This window comes from Vombatus ursinus, unplaced genomic scaffold (genome assembly GCF_900497805.2).
Source record: "Vombatus ursinus unplaced genomic scaffold, bare-nosed wombat genome assembly UNPS02014884.1, whole genome shotgun sequence".
Lineage (NCBI taxonomy): Eukaryota > Metazoa > Chordata > Mammalia > Diprotodontia > Vombatidae > Vombatus > Vombatus ursinus.
In genome coordinates, this window is record NW_020954662.1 from 6788345 (window position 1) to 6805908 (window position 17564).

Genomic DNA, 17564 nt, shown 5'->3' on the forward strand with positions numbered 1-17564 from the left:
TCCAACTGCAACATTCTATCTATGTACCTTAAGGCTCTGACATTATAGCTTACCCCTTCCACTCCCATTTTGAATTTTCACTGTGTTTTCTTGCCTAGAAACTCACACTGCTTTTTATTGGTGCTCACTGGTCCTCACCACTAAGACAGAATAACCATTCCTCCTTCCCATTCACGAATGAGAAAGCCTCAGAGAGATTTCATCACTTGCTTGAGGTCACAAAGAAAATCAGGAACAGAGGTGAGAACAGATTCTAAGGGGCAACCATGGGGCAGCTATGTGGTGCAGTGGATAGAGCACTGGCCCTGGATTCAGGGGAACCTGAGTTCAAATCCGACCTCAGACACATAAAAACACTTACTAGCTGTGTGACCCTAGGCAAGTCACTTAACCCCATTGCCTACCCAAAAAAAAAAAGGCAGCTGTGGTAGGAACAAAGAGAACACCAGCTTTGGGGGCCTGAATATCAGAGTTTGAATCCTGACTTTGCTGCTTACTAACTGTGTGATCCTGGGGAAGTCACTTCCCCCTCTGGTCCTCCACCTTCCTCATTGGCAAGAAGATGGTTGGTAATACTTGCCTTACAAGGTCGCTGAGTTAAATGCTTTTTAAGGTTTAAAGCACCATAGGAATGGGAGTAATTGCTTCCGATCTCTCTGTCCACTCTTTATTGTCACTACTGCTCTAGCCAACATACACTGGTTAGTCCATTATGCTACATAGCTCCTTGGAAGGGTGATTGATTAGTGTTGGGGAGAGAGGATGCTGGGAGGGAAAGGGAATAAGTATTTATATGGTACCTACCATGTTCCAGGCACTGTTCTAAGTACTTTACAAATATTATCTCATTTGATTCTCACAACAATCCTGGGAAGTAGAGTGCTGTCATTATCCCCATTTTACAGTTGAAAAAACTGAGGCAAACAGAAATTAAGCTCAGGGTCACACAGCTAGTAAATATCTGGGGCTGGATTTACACTCAGGTCTTCAGTGCTCTCTCTATTAGGCTACCTAACTACTGGGGGGCACCCACATTTGCAGAGTCAATTCCTACAAGCTCTGTTGTGGTCAGGAATGGTTCCATTCCCCACCCACCCCCAGCCATATATAGCTGTCAGAAATAGCCCCTGACCATCTCCCTCCTTAAGTCAAAGAGTTCATTTAGACACAAGTAAGGAACTAGGAACCTTCCCTACTCATGCTGGTTTCCTTCCCCACCCCCTCACTCCATGTATCTACCCACTCCCCAACAGACCTGTTGAGGGCTGAGGCCATCGGGCATGGGACCCAGTTCTGGAGCTGGGTGCTTGATATCTGAAACAGTGACTTCCAGGAACCCCATGTCCTCCTCCTCTGAGTCACCTGGAAAAACAAATCAGAAACTGAATCTTCAGGGCTAGAGGCTCAAGGATGGATCAACCCTCTCCCCTAACTGGGGCCAGGACTCAAATATTCCTAGGCAAAGTTGTTCAATAAGGATATAACCTTTCCCCACCTCCACCTCACCCTCAATTCTGGAGAACCATTATATCCTCTGAAATTGAGGAGAAGATCAATAAAACCCCTCCACTGTGAGCTCCGTAAGAGCAGGATCTGTCTATCACCTCCTTTTATATCCCCTGGGCTTAGCACAGTGCCTGGCATATAGTAGGTGCTTAATAAAAAGTTGATTGGTTGATTGATAAAATTTATGACTGATACATTTGTTTCCTGGGATGGGTCAAAACTTCTTTGGGATATCAAAGGAATATCAATGACCCTAGAACTGTTTGGGAGCACAGCTCAGGCAAGTCTGCTGACCAGAATCAAAGAAACTTAGCTTAATGAGGCACCAGGAGATGAGAAAAGAGGGCAGCTAGATGGCTCAGTGGATAGAGCACTGACCATGGAGTTAGGAGAACCTGAGTTCAAATCCAGTCTCAGACCAGACACTTGACACTAGCTGTGTGACCGTGGGCAAGTCACTTAACCCCATTTGCCTCACCAGAAAAAAAAAAAAAAAGAATGGGTAGATGGGAAAGGGCTCTGAGCTTGGAGTCAGTGAATACAGCTTCCTTTACAGCTTTAGATCTATGATCCTATAAACTTGGTAATCTGATGTTCTCCCCCTCCAAGTAAACTGAACAATACTGTTGATTGAGACATCTACACAGAGGAAGGGCTCTGCCTCCCAGGACCTAACACTGCCTACAGCAGGCGCTTAAGAAATGATTCTTGGAGCTTGGCCCCAAAGAACTAAAATAATGTAGCTATAATAATTAAGTACTGGATGATAGGACTATATATGGATATTTAAATAATGTTAAATGAAATAAATGTTTCTATTTCTGCAAAAAAATATATATATAGCTCCCTCAACTCCTCTATGGAAGTAGGGAGCCTATGGATGGGGAATGTTGCATACCCTGGTCAGATTTTTTTCAGTGTATTAATTAATTTTGCTGATTTTTTTCTGTTCTTTTTTTTCCTTTTTAATTCTTTGTTATATGAGACAGCTTTCTAGGAGAGGGGAAGGGAGGGATACAGAGGTCATTTAGGTGATATAAAAACAAAAGATGTCAATAAAATTTATTTTTTTGAATGCTTATTGGCTAGGTAACCCTGAGCAAGTCACTTAAAATATCAGAGCCTAGGCAACTCTTTATAATTTGCAAATTAGCTGCTGCTCTGAATTGCTGGAGAGAGTTCCCCTACCAGGAGTTCCCTGCCTGACATAATCAAAGTACAGATGCCCCCCCACCCCCCCCCAGAAAAAAACCATCAAGGGGCAGAAATTGACTAGACTTCCCCTTCTGAATTGTACCATGAGGTTTGGTCATCTCTCCTACAGAGGGGATCAGTGGATTTACATCTGGAAGGAACCTTAAAGATCATGCAATCATCCACTTCAGTCTTCTCATTTTACAAAGAAAGAAACTCAAGAGCAGAGAGAGGCAGCGATTTGTCCAAGGTCATACAGGTAATAACTGACAGAGGGTCTCCTGACTCCAAACCCAGTACGTCCTATACTGGGTACGTGTAGGCAAGCAGGAGGGAGGGAGATGCCGCAGAAAGAAAGGAGAAGCGTCTGGTCTAGTCCAGATCAGGATTCAGTGGCAGGGTTGTTGGAAGGGAGGGGAGAGGAAATGGACAGAATCCCTGGCATGGCCCCTGGAACACGGCTAAGTGTGGAGGTGGTAAGAGTCCATCAGCCATTTTCCCCAGTCCCACCACTGCCTCCCTAGCATCAGCTCAGACCAGCCCAGACTGAACCTCTGTGTCCCCACCGCCCTAGAACTAAAAATAGTTTTCTTCTGAGTGCCAAAACCGGGAAAAGAAAATGCCTGTTGTGAAGAAATGTGGGCGGGTTTGTTTTCTTTCAAAGGAGAAAAGCAGAAGAGCCTAAAGAATCCTGATGATCTGAGACATGGGCGCAGAGGAGGGTAAAGAGGGCAGGGTTGGGCTGCAAGCAACAGAAAAGAAGAGAGTTAAGCCACAAGGTTGTGGGACCCTTGTTTAGGGGCCTTTCCAAGCTCTAAGCCCAGACAACAGGAGAGAAAAAAGCCACATCGGAGGATTGCTTCTGAAAACAAGAGCTGGCTGTGGGCAGACAGGAAGTAGGGGTCACCAAGATGCCAGGGGGCTGAAAGAGAGGCCAGCAGACAGAGCCAGACAACCTCACCGAGGAAGGGACGTCCCTTACCTGAAAAGGAGACCGAGGAGGAAGAGGAGGAGGGGCATCGGATGACAGTGTGGGACTGGCCGAGGCTGTCCTGCTTCACCCACATTGTGCCCCCGGCATTGCCCCGGGCCCACCGGAGCCGTCTGCCGGTTAGCTTCCTCTTGCCTCCTCCTCCACCACCACCGAGGGTTTCCATTCTTGGCCGGTGATTTGAGCTGGGGCTATTAATAATGCCTCTAGAGGGAGGGTCATTTTACCAAAGGCTTTGGATGAACTCTGGAGGTGGGGGGAGACTGGGAGATGGAGGAGGAGGGGAGAAGGAGGAGTGGAAAGGGAGGGGGAGGAGGAAGGGGAGGATGAGGGGGAGGAGAGGAGGAGGAGATCTCACCAGCATGGGGGTGGCAAGAATGATATCTATAGAACTAGCCTGCTACAGTTATGCTCAGCTGACCAATCTTTCTCCTTTCCCTAATTTTGAGATTACTCCCTTGCTGGGTTGACCTCCCTTGCTCACTGAAAGCCACTGAATCCTGAAAGAAGAAATCTTGGCAGGGCAAGGAAGATATGCCAAGTTTGGGTTTCGGCTTCCTGGCCAATAAGGGCCAGTGTATCTCAAGAAAGGCTGATGCCCTGGTGCCATTGTGGACCCAGACGCTGGACTGGGGACAGAGTGAAGGAAATTGGCTTTACCTACTGCCCTCCAACTCTAGGAAGAAGGTAATTTCTGTCTTTCTGTCACACGTGCTAGTGACTGTCAGCCAATGAAGAGAAAATGCAGCCTATGGAAAGGCAGTGAGTGTGTTGAAGGAGAAAAGAGTCCAAAATTTATAATTAATCAAGGTATGGGTCCATGGCCCAGTTCCAACTCTTAATATGTGACCTTGAGCAAGTCACTTTCCTTTTCTGAGCCTCAGTTTCCTTATCTGGTCAATAGCAATACTGGTCCTAGCAACTTCATAAAAGAATTGAACCTCAGTTTCCTCGTCGATAAAATGTCTTGTGGTAGGAGCAATGTCTACTAAGGACACTGTAAGGTAGGCTAATTTTCCCCCCAAAGGCAATGAAAACTGCCTTTGACAGAGCTCCAACCATGGATGTAGCTCTCTGGATATTTAGGTACCATCGTCCCTTGTGTGAGGATTCCGGGATCCGTTAGGCATGACAAACACTTGGTAGAACAGGACCAATTCTAATGCAATCAATCAATAAGCATTTAGTAAGTGTCTACTACATGCCAGGCACTGTGCTAAGCTCGGGGGATACAAAAAGAGACAAACAGTCCCTGCCCTCAAGGAGCTTACAATCTAATGGATGTCAGGGAAGCTACATTCAGTGACTCAATGCTCTATTCTCCACAAACACCCTTTCTATGTTACTATTAATTCAACCTCCTTTAGTTAAAGGTCAGATGATCTCTGTGTGTCCCATTTCATGCCTGTCCTGAACATAAACCACCAGATGGGCCTGACTCACGCCTGGCTGAGAATTTGTGGGTAATAACACTTAGCCTATGGACTTTTACAGGGATGTCAACCCCAAAAAAACTTTGTAAGTAAGCCTTGGACACTCTAGAAATTTAAGTGATGATGATGGTGAGGAAAGGACAATTAAAACAAGAAGAAAGGTCCACATGCCCCCTTGAAAAGGGGGAGAAAGGTCCCCTTGAGGTCCCCCAGGGTTTTCTGGGAGAAGAGGATGAAACAGGAATAAAGAATGGGCATGATAAAAATCATGGGCCCATAGACAGCTTGAAGGGACTAATTAGAGGGCATCAAACTCAACCTCCTCATTTTACAAAAGAAGAAACTGAGGTCCACAGAGGTGAAGTGGCTTGCCCAAGGTCATATAGCTAGAAAGTGGTAGAGCCTAGATTTGAATTCAGGATCTGTGATTCCGAACCTGGTGTTCTTTCCAAAGTCCTCTGCTGCCTGGGAACTTGGTGGTTTTTCTTGAGGAAGCAAGACTGTGCTTGTGAAAAGAAGGGGAAATCAGGAAGCTGAGATGAAAGGGGGTGATGAAACTAAGTCCTCAGCTGAAAAAGCCCATGGGTGTGTATCCCCAGACCGCCTTTGAAGAACGCCTCTTCCCTCACTCTGGGTGAGGCTCACATCCCCTCCAGCCCCCGCTGCCAGGCTCTTGCCAAAGGCAGAAAGAAACTGGTTTCTAACAACATTCTGAACCCACAGAAACAAACAAGGGGAGGGGACAGAGAATAGGGCCAGCATCCCCACAGGTGGCTGTAGGACAAAGGCCCCAGCTGAGTCACAGGAATAGAAGACCTCAGTCACAAGCATTAAGAGGGCAGGACTTGAGGAAGGAGGCAGACGGCCAGGTCTGGCACCACTGGGGAGGGTGCAAAGAGGGAAAAGGGGTGGGGAGAAGAACTCTTTGGAGTCAGAAGACCTGGGTTCAAATCCTGGCTGTGCATACTCACTGTGGCAAATCACTTAACCCATCTGAGCCTGAGCATCTTCATTCATAAAATAACAGAAGTAGAGGCCTGTGACGCCCCTTCGGGTCCTGATTCTAGGATCCAATGACCCTGGGGAAAAGGCAAGATCCCCTACCCCAACCAGAGCAGCCTAGACACAGAGCTACCCTAAGAGAGGCTGCTAGGTGATGCAGTGGGTACAGCATTGGGCCTGTAGCCAGGAAGACCCTAGTTCAAATCCAGCCTCAGACACTTACTAGCTGGGTGACCCTGGGCAAGTCACTTCACCCTCATTTGCCTCGGTTTCCTTATTTGTAAAATATTTGTAAAATAAGGTACTAATAGCACCTACCTCCCAGGATTGTTGTGAGGATCAAATGAGATAATAATTGTAAGTGCTTAGCACAATGCCTGGCACAGAGTAGGTAGTGTATAAATGGCAGCTATTATGATTATGATTATGATTATTCAACTCAGACTTTAGCTGTATGACCCTGAGCAAGTCACTTAACCTTTAGCTGGCTCAGCTTTGTCATCTATAAAATGGGGATCACCAGGGTTGTGGCGAAGACCAAACAAGATCATAACTGTAAAGCACCTAGCACAGTGCCTGGTACATAGTAGGTAGTGTATAAACAGTAGCTATTATTATTAAAAGTCCAAACAGGAGCATCGGATACAGTGGCAACGTGGTACCCCTGATTCTCCTAACTGGCCTGCCTCTAGCTCCCCACACAAAACACTAAATCTTCTACCTCCATGGGCCATCCCATATCACCTCGACCTCTTCAAGACTCAACTCAAGGACCACATCTGACACGGGGCCTATTCTGATCACCAGAGATGTTGTTGCTTCCCCTCATGGGAAAGAAATATCTTGGCATTTCCTTTTTGTATATTTCATTTTTATTTGTACATACAGTGTTTCCACTCAATAGAATGGAAGCTCCTTGAGGGCAGGATTTATTTTCTTTTTATCTTCATATCCCTGGCAAACAAGTCAGTACAATGCATGGCACAAAGATCTAGAGCTCGAAGGTCATCTAGCAAGACCCCCTCGGATGAAGCCTCGAAAGACTGTGATTTGTCCGAGGTCACATAGGTGGCAACATCTGGGCTGGGATTTGAACCAAGGTCCTCAAACTTCTGAGCTGATGCTCTTTCCGCATGTAACACATTGCACTAGATACATACCCTCTCAATGAATGAACAAATGAACATGTGCAGATCTATGCTTAGATAAGGCACAGTCCTTACAGTCTAGTAACGAGAAAAGAAGCCAATACTATGAGACCTGACCTTATTAAAAGAGAAGTACACAGCAAAGGGTCCTGAGAGGATCAGAGGGGAAAGCTGAGAGCAAAAGGATCTTATCAGGAAAGGCTTTCTGGAAGAGGGGGCCCTGTAGCTGGGTTTTGAATGATGTCATACCTAGGACTTCTTTCCTGTGCAGGAAGGAGACTTTGCGCATGACCGCCATCCTCGTCTTTTCCAGCCCATCCTTGGTCCCGCTCTTGGCAGCCTTCATGAGCTGGGTCATCTAATAGAAGAGAAGAGGAAAAGCTTGTCAGAAGCAGAGAGCAGGGCATCCTTGTGCCTTTGACCTCATGGTTCTAGCCCAAGACACTCCCCATCTCCTGGGCTCACTCTGGGCTGTGAGCAGCACCATCTCAGCCTGGACAGCGCCTTCCATGGGGCATATGCCCAATGAATATTTGCTGAATCAAATTGAACACAGAATGGGGCTCCTAGCCACCCCTGCCTCCTTTTCCATCTTTCTGTCCTTCTTACTGAGAGATGATCTCTAAGGTCATAAATGAATGAGACCAATGTGGGAGGCAGTATGATGTAGTAGAAACATTAACAATAAATCATTTTAAAGGTTTGCAAAATAATTTATAGCTAGCATTTATATAGTGTTTTGAGGTTTGCAAAGTTCTTTACAAATGTTATCTCATTTGATACTCACAACCACGCTGGGAAAAAGGTGATATTATCCCCATTTTATAGTTGATGAAACTGAGGCAGACAAAAGTTCAGTAACTTGTCCAGAGTCACACAGCTTCTAAGTGTCTGAGCAGGATTTGAATTCAGCTCTTCCTGATTCCAGGGATAGCGCCCTAATCACAACTACCATCTAACTACTTGTTCTTTTTTCCCCATTCAATATGTCATTTGATCCTAATAATGCTGTGAGAGGAGGATGATTATCCTCATTTTACAGATAAGGAAACTGAGGTTCAGAAATTAAGAACCTTGCCCAGGGTTCCCCAGCTACCCAGAATCGCAGGTAGAATATGAAACAAAGCTTCTTGACACCGAAGTCAGCATTCTATGGGTCTCAATTTTTTTTTCATATTATTCTTTGCCATGGAGAATTAAGATATACTACAGAAGGGTTAGGGAGAGAGGGCGGGGGATAGCTTCAAATGTGCATTTGTGATTGATGGCACATTTAGATGAAACTTTAAGCAATGCAGGGCTTCAGTTTCCTCCTGCCAAAACATCAAGGATCTGTCATTTTGCTGACATGGGAATTTCCAGGGTAGGATTCTCCATCTGCTGACAAATATTCCAAATCATTGATGATGGAAAGGACCATAGACTTAAAACTAGAAGGAATTTTAGAGGTCATAAACTAACTCCTCATTTTTCCAAAAAAGGAAACTGAGGCACAAAAAGAGTTAAGAGATTTGCCCAGGGTCACACAGCTACTAAGTGTCTAAGGCAAGTTTTCCTGAGCCCTGGTCCTCCCGTAACCAAGTCCAACCTTGTATCCACTACTCTGTGAGTCGCTCTAATAATACTTCTATTACCAAAAGGGTTGTTATGGGGAGAACATTCTGCAAATCGTCAAATGTTACAAAAAGATGAGTTCTTTTTATTCTTGGGGCCAGCACAGGTTTTACTGCTCAGTTTTTTAAGATCCTGAGACTTTCAGTCAGGTAACAATAACAGAAAGAGACCCAGGATTAGAATCACAAAGCCTTGGCTTCAGGCCCTGATTCTGCCATTCTGTAGCTGGGTGAACTTAGACAAGTCACTTACCCTGGGCCTCAGTTTCCTTGTAAAATTAAGGGAATTAGATGAGATGATCTTTAAGGTCCTACTAAGCTCTGAAAAAAAATCCCAAGACTGAAGAGGCCATGGAACATACAAATGGTGGAGGTATTTCAGGGACAAGATACTCAAGGGACAGTAAAACTTCCAAAATGGACCTCTGGCATGGAAGGAGTGAGGTCCTGGAAGCCCCACCTCATCTAAGAGTCTCACTGGGTGCCTCCCACGAGACTTTTTATCATGCTCTTTTCAGGGACTTTGCCTCCATTTGAGGCTCCCTATTATTGGCAGGGACACCCACCCTCTTGTAAAGAGAGGACCCTTCCATTGGGAGCTCCTGATTTACTGTTCTATCTTCCTTGGTCCCCTTGGCCCCTGACCTTCAAGGCTCAGAGTCTCCTTTTAGGTAAAAGGGAAAGGGAAGACGTTGCTACTGACTTAATGTCCTAACTCCTGAATGATTCTGGGCAAGGTATTTCATGTTATTGGGGGCTTCCCTTTCCTTATGTAGATAAAAACGAAGGGTTTGGATACCATTTTCTAGGGTTCCTTCTGTCCCTTATACTTGCTCTTCTAAGAACTCTCCCAGCTCTGACATTCTGTGTTCTAAGGGCCCTCCCAGCTCTGATATTCTCTGTTCTAAAGGCCCTCCCAGCTCTGACATTCTCTAGGGTTAGGATTAGGGTTAGTGTCCTTCCCAGCTCTGATATTCTCCCTTCTAACAGCCTTTCCAGATCTAACAGAAAACCTGTCACTAACCAACCTTACAGCCTTAGATGACTCATTCCTTTCTCTGGACTTCAATTTTCTCCTTTAAAGGGAGTTCTCAGTCTTCTGAAAAAGACACATACTGGAAAAAAGTCCAGGAACTTTCAAACCCCAAGCAGGGCAGTTTCTGTGATTGGCGTTTCAGGATTGAGGAGTTTCCCCAAAATGCAAGAGGAGGAGGGGCAGGTTCTGAAAGGAGGGAAGTAGAGGACAGCAGGAGACGCAGGAAGTCCCTGACCACAGCTGAGGAGGCCTCTTTCCAAACCCTGGTACTGTCCAGGGCTTTCAGTTTCTTGGGCCCCCTCGCCACCCTTTTTTGTCCACGGCTCATCTCCCAGACAGACCAGCAGCTCCCAGGAGGCAGGGGTTGGGTCTTCTGGAGGGCAGTACAATGTCATGGAAAGAGGGCCAAACTCGGGAGTTATAGCCCTAAGAGCCCTCCCAGCCAATTCTCTTACTTTACAGAGGAGGAAACTGAGGTCCACAGAGGCAGGTCTACTCAACGTTGCACAGAAAGCATCAGAACCTACATCCTCTGACTCTAGAGCTAACCATCATGGCAGACATAGATTGACAGAAGGGAGCTGTTCTAGATCAAAAGGGAAAATAAGATAGATATAGATACAAAAATATTTATAGATAGAACTATTCTAGATCAAAGAATCAGAGCTCAAGAAATGGAAGAAAGCTCAGAGGCCATCTTACAGAGGGAGAAACTGAGACCAGAGAGAGAAAGAAGCTATCACAAAGGTCTTCACACCACCATCACCACCCGCTTCCCCCATTGCTATAGCTCTTTACAATGGACACAGTCCTGTCCTCATAACAATCTTATGAAGTAGGTTGGGCAAGGATCATTATTAACTCATTTTACAGATGGGAAAACCGAAGCTCATGTTTTTATGTTTTTCCCAGGGTCAAATAGCTAGCAGGCGCTGGATCCAGGTCTCTCTCAGTTCCTTGTTCTCCTTGGGGGTACCATATTGATGACGTTGGTGTCAGGAAACAAAGGGGGCACTATGGGGGAATTTCTCCCCTTTCTCCAGAGCAGAAGAGCCCTACGCTAGGCCCAGAGGCCTGGCCTGCAAGAAATAGGTGCATCTACCTCTGGGAAGTTATCCCACCTGGTATAAATGAATGTCACACCTGAGACAAAGAAGAAGGATCAGGAGAGACTGCTGCCCTCTCTCCTTAGTTCCTGAGGAAGTCTGAGGAGCAGACACTGCCCTATACTTCTGTCCCTACCCCTATATTTACTCCCCATGGAATCATGGGATCACAGTTTATAGCTAGAAAGGACCTCTAGTCCAAGTCTCTCATTTTACTGAAAAGGAGACTGAGGTCCACAAAGATGACCAAAGTTACACAGTCACTAAGTGGCAAAGGCAGGATTCAAACTCCCAGCCCTTGGACTCCAAATCTAGCACTCTTTCTACTGTATCACGTGGCCGCTCATGCAAGAGATGAGAGTCGTTCCAGGGACTAGAGAGAAGGACAGAGCCAAAGGAAGTCGGAGTAGTGCAAAGCCCTTGCTCTGGAGTCAAGGAATCTGGGTTCAAATCCCAGCTCTAACACTGACAACGACCTTGGGCAAGTCACATCCTCTCTGAGCCTCACTTTCTCCATCTTCTAAGTGAAGAGACTGAACTAGGTAGAAGGCTGCTGAGGTGCCTTCTCAGCACAAGAACCATGATCCTCTGGCCTAGGCTTGGATCTCAGCTCATCCCCTTGCAATTAGTGAGGCTTTGGAGAAATCTCTTCTCTGGGCTTCAGCTTTCTCATCTATAAAAAATGAGATTGGATGAGCTCTGAGATCCCAGCCAGCTTGAAAGTCTCCAACCCTAAGCAACCTCCAACACTAAGAAGGATCAAAGAGACATCACTGGGTGTCGGGAGGCCTTCTATCATGTCCCACATCTGTCAAATTCTTAGCCCTGTGACATTAGCCCAAACCATGGAATCTCACAGTTGGCAGGTCACACAATGTCTCAGACAAGCCTGTTTCCTCATCTATAATCTGGACTATAGGATGCCAAAGGTCTCTTCCAGTTCAGAATTCTATAATCCTGTAGACTGGGGAACTGAGGCAGGGCCAAAGTCAAGACCCCTTTATCCTTCAATATCAGACATCATGAGTTCCACTTACCCAAAACTGGGGCAATGGCAAAGTGTCCCTTGGGTGTTACTGTCCACTAAAGGCTTTATTTTTTCATATATATATATATATATATATATGTATGTATATGTATATACACATATATATACATATATATACACACATGCATTTGATATGTGTGTATATGTGTATATATCCATGCACATTTGTGTATATATGTAAATATACATACATGCATATATGCATACATCTAAATATACATGTATGTATGCATGCATATAGCTACACAGACACATATATACATGTACATGGTTATAAAAAGCCACATGATAAAGCATCTATCATTACACACACCTGTGGATTACCTTTGGCAGGTGCCTACCTAAACCTACCTCTACACTTGGATCTGGTTCCACCCTCCAAAGTCCTAGAAAAACCTAGAAACATTTCCAGAGAGCAGGGATACAGATTCACAGAAGAAACGCAGCAAGGTGGTATAGCAGATAAGAGCATTGGACCCGTAGTCATGAGTTCAAATCCAGCCTCAGACACTTCCTAGCTATGTGATCCCAAGCAAGTCACTTTACCTCTGCCTGCCTCAGTTCGCTCACCTGTAAAATGGGGATATTATCAATCACCTCTCAGGGGTTGCTGTGCAGATAAAATGGGATAATATTTAGAAAACACTTAATAAACTACAAAGCACTATGTAAATGTCAGCTGTAATTAAATGCCCATAGCCCAGGGGGAGGGCTAATGATGGGTAGGTGACAATACCTTACAATCGTATTTCTGCTTCAGGTCCTGCATGTCTCTCCCCCCAACTCTTAAAGCCAAGATGTCCCTCTTAGTCCTGGCGTATCTCTCCTTTAGCCTAGACAGATCTGGAGAAAGCTGGAGCCCCCAAAGCGGTCAGGCAGGCAGGCGGACGGGCAGGCACGCAGGCAGGCAGGCAGCAGGCAGAAGGAAAGCAGGCGGAAGGAGTGGGCGGGAGAGGAAAGACACAAAAACATAAACAAGAGGGAAGAGAAAAGAACCTCAGGTAAAGCAGCAGATGAGAGGCCAGGAGATACTCAAGGGACCGGGAAGCCCTCAGGGAGGCCTAGGGCAATCCACCTATGGACAAACAGCCAGCAGCTGTGGGACCCAAGGGCAGGGAATCTACTGGTGCCCAGGGGATCGAGTTGAATTCACACCCCTTGGGATGACAGGGGGAGAGGATGGCTTCCCTCACCACTCATGAGACGTAAAGAAGGCCATGCGGAGGGAAGCCTTGCATTCAGTAGGTCTGACGCTCTGTAAATGTTTGCTGAGTGGATGAAATGAGCAAAGGAATATATGAATAAATGCACTGAATGGATATATGAATGAGTGAATGATTGGAGAGTGAATGAAGTCTAGAGGGAGTCTATGACTGATGAACAGCATATGGATGGATGGAAGGATGGATGGACGAAAAAACAAATTAGTAAATGGATATATGAACAAATGAATGACGAATAAATGAAAATATGAATGGAATCAATGACTGATGAATAAATATATGAATGGATGGATGGGTGGACAGAAGGGTAGATGGATGAACGCATAGGGGAATGAATGAGTAAATGAATAAAGTGAGATAGTAAATATGCCTCACTCATCTCGTATGATGGCAAGAATCACCAAAATTCCCAGGAGTCATGCAGCCTCCAAACAAAAACATTGACATCTTGATTTTATTCCTGTATTATCTAGAGAACAGGCTTATACAACAAAACGAAAGCCCCTTCTGCCTCCCTAGGCCTCATTACTATTCTGAGATGTCATAATGAGAAACGAGATGTGATCTCTAAGCTCCCTCCCAGCTCTGACATTCTGTGTTCTATCTAAGGGCCATCCCAGCTCTGATGTTCAGTATCCTAAGATCCTCTCAGTTCTGACATTCTGTTCTAAGGGCCTTCCTAGCTCTGTTTTATTACCTTGTGTCCATTTACTGACACCAGAATCCTAATAGGCTCTATGTCACAAGTTTGGTCCCCATCCCTTGGGCACAAGACTTACTATTAAATCCCTAATGCCAGTCAGCTCTCTCACAAAATGCCTTAGCTATAAAGGGAAAGGCCAAGGGATTACTTCATCCTATATATCAGAAAAAGATCTCAAAGCATGAATAAGTCCATGATGTCCCTCTTCACAGACAAAAAGATAGCACATGATTTGCTGTCTGCATATTGCTTGTAAAAGGAATATACATTTATATGTGTATATATATATATATATACACGTGTATATATGTATACATATATAGTTTATATATAGCCTATATGTAGGTATATGTAATATATTATATAATTACATCTTATTATATATCATATTAAGTATATATAATGTGTATTATATAATCTATCCTATATATTAATTAATATATAATGTATGTGATATTATATTATTAATTATATGATACATATTTAGTGAATATGTATATATGTGTATATACATACATATGCATATGTATATACATGTATATGTGTATATATACATATTCCCTCTTCTAAGCTGTGAGTCCCTTGAATAGGCATTTTATTAAGCGCCATCTATTAAGCATCCTAGCCTAGGGTGCTTGGGATAGAGAGCAGGAAGGGGAACACACTGTGCTAAGAGCTAAGGACCAAAGAAAGGTTTTAAAAGAAATAGTTCCTGCCCTCAAGGAGCTTATAGTCAAAATGAGAGTGACAACATGTAAACCACCATGCACAAACAAGATCTAGACTGGGTAGACTGGAGAGAACCTGCTGGGAGGGACTGATGTATAGGAGAGCTGGGCTTGAAGGAGGTCAGGAGGCAGAGACGGGCAAGGAGCCAGTAAAATGAGCAAAGGGCTGACTCTGCCTTACCTAAATTCTGCATTTCATCCAGCACTGAACCCTGTTGGTTGAATCAAGCTGAATTTTTCAGACACGAGTCTGTCCCTTCCTGGTTTTGCCCATTGTGGGCTCTCTATTGATCGTCCCTTAGCTGGCATGCCATGCAAAAGGGGCTGTACCGGATGGAAGGAACCTCCCAACTTGAGAGGTGGAGCACCCCCCAGCTCCCGTGACAGCTTCACGGTGTCCCGAGGTGTGACCCTTTATAACTCCCAGTGGAAGCAGGCCCCAGCATTCCGAAGAAAGAGAGGCTATCCCAGCTCTGCTACTCACCTAAGTGCCCTTGGAGGTGTAACTGACCCTCTCTGGGCCCCAGTTCTCTCTCTTTTTTTAAAATAAGGATCAGAGATAGAGAGCTTGGAGGAAGTGGTCTAGCCTCCCCTACACGTAGACTTTACCTTTGAGAAAACTCAGGCTGAGGAAATTTAAGTGATTTGCCTACGGTCACACAGAGAATGGGGTTGGGGGAATGGGAGGGAGGAATTGGATTAATCTTCCAAGTAACATCTTTCTATAAGGCAGGGCACACGACAGACAGCCAAGCAGGACGCGGGGGTCAAGGCATGCAGCAGCTCCACTGGCAAAGCTCATTTCATGCAGCAAGGGATCTCAAAGCACCAAATGGCAGTGCCCTCCTCTGTAAACCATCCCTAGCCTCCAGGAGGCTGTTTTTCCAGCAAGCAGACACGAGACATTCCAGGGCCGGAGAGATAGACTGGGGCTGCAGGGAGGATGTAGGATTCGCAGTCACCTTTGTACATGACAAAGGATACTTAGTCTGCCAACTGAGAGATTCCAAACCCTCCTCCAGACACCCACCACCACCAAGTGAGTGAATACAGGGTCTTGGTCATTTGGGCACCGAGTGGTAAAGAAACACATCCTAAGGCCTCAGGCCTATAACTGCTAAAAGGCTGAAATGACCAAGAGACTCCCACATTCCAAATCCAGTGTCTTCACGCCAATTCATCAGCTAAAAGGGAAGGTCATCCTTCATGGAGGAGACAAGAGGGGATGGACCAGGTGATAGCTAAAGGAAGGAGGAAAGGCCTGGCCATCGGCTCCAAGCAAAAGAACCAACAGGACACTGCCCTCCCCTAACAAGTGGGCAGCCCCCCTCCAGAACAGTTGTGTCCGCGGCCTCTGAGCATCCTCTTCTGACCCCCGTTTCCTCCAACTTCAACGTCCTCCTGCCTCTTCCTGGACAACCTACATCCAAGCTCAGCAACCCAGAGTCAAAACTCTCATCCTCCAGAGGTCCCCTTGGATGAGCCCATCTGCTTATCACTCTAGAGCGGCGTCTCCTCCCCAATCCCAGCAACTACACAGATGTTAAATTTTGTCTCTTTTGGGCACATATTGAAAGCCTGGAATTTTCCCTCCTCCACTCTGACTACTGACCTCCCTGTAAGTCCCAACTAAAATCCTATTTCCTACAGAAAGCCTTTCCCAGCCCCTCAATTCCAGTGCTTTCCCTCTGTTCATTATTTCCTATTTACCCTGTATAGAGCTTGCTTTGTATACATTTGTTTGCATGTTATTTCCCTGCCCCCATTAGACTGTAAGTTCCTTGAGGGCAGGGATCAGCTTCTGCCTCTTTTTGTTTCCCCAGAGCTTAGTACAGCACCTGGAAACATTTAATAAATGTTTATTAAATTGAATTAAATTGTATGGACTTGGGCAAGTAAGTCATTGCCTGCCTCCAAGCCTCAATGTCTTCCTCTACAAAATCATGGACAGGATTGCTTCTGTGGTCTCCATTCTAAATCCTAGCATCACCTCTTCTTGAGACATTCTTGAGGGCCAAGACCAAGTGTGGCACTGTTGTGAATTTGCAGCCAAGAAGGTGTTGTCGTTCAGTCATGTCCGACTGACTTGGGCTCAGATCCCGCCTCTGATGCTGACTAGCTATATGACACCATGGACAAGACATGTCAGCTCTCCGAGTCTAGGTTTAGTTACCTAAAATGGAGATAATAACGCCTATAGGACCCACCTCCCAAGGCTGCTCTGAGGCTGAAATGAGATCAGATGTTTTATAAAATGCTTTGAAAGAATTTCTTATTGCTTCTTGGGCACAATTCAGCATCTCTGGAACACACTTGAAGGCCTGGATTCAGTTCTAGGCATTAAAAATTCTGTGAGGACAGAAAGATGAGCTAGAACATATCCAGAGGTGGGAAACTGGAATACTGAGATGCCTAGAGAAAATACTGGAAAAGGATTCTTTAAAGAGCATGGGGGTGGTTGGCCTAGAGAATGAAAGACTTAGGGTTGTTTGGGGGATCAGGAGGGGACGTCATGGTTTCCAAGGATTTAAAGGTTGTCATTGGACAAAGGGATTAGAGTTATTCTGCTCATTCCCAGAAGGCAGAACAAGGAACAACAGCAGAACAGAATGGCACAGTGGAAAAGGCATGGAATTCAAGAGTCAGGGGACCTGTGCACCATTTACTGCATCATCTTAGACAAGTCCCTCAATCTCTCTTAGTTTTTTCCCTCATTGGTAAAATGAGGGGACTGGACAGGATGGCTTCCAAGTCCTCTAGACAAGAAACACCCCAGGGCAGCTAGGTGGCGTAGTGGATAGAGCACCGGCCCTGAAGTCAGGAGGACCTGAGT

General features: G+C 45.4%; 1 protein-coding gene and 1 long non-coding RNA gene across 7 annotated transcripts in view; one reads left to right on the forward strand and one right to left on the reverse strand.

Annotated features, from left to right (window-relative positions):
• LOC114028482 (rho guanine nucleotide exchange factor 10-like protein) overlaps window positions 1–17564 on the reverse strand; it is a 229507-nt gene that overhangs the window by 105145 nt on the left and 106798 nt on the right. For 3 of the 5 annotated variants that reach the window (XM_027842736.1, XM_027842735.1, XM_027842734.1), the window contains exons 8-9: window positions 7524–7632; window positions 1256–1362 (exon numbers count right to left, since the gene is read on the reverse strand). In XM_027842736.1, the coding sequence (XP_027698537.1) occupies window positions 1256–1362; window positions 7524–7632 (216 nt within the window). Of the gene's footprint in view, window positions 1–1255; window positions 1363–3682; window positions 3948–7523; window positions 7633–17564 lie in introns of those variants that run through there. The other 2 variants (XM_027842738.1, XM_027842737.1) reach the window with 2 other exon arrangements.
• LOC114028484 lies at window positions 3732–7977 on the forward strand. Of its 2 annotated transcripts, none has more exons than XR_003567365.1 (3): window positions 3732–3810; window positions 4141–4378; window positions 7546–7977. It is a non-coding gene; the product is annotated as an uncharacterized LOC114028484 (long non-coding RNA). The 2 variants fall into 2 exon arrangements; XR_003567364.1 differs by having other exon boundaries at window positions 3779–3866.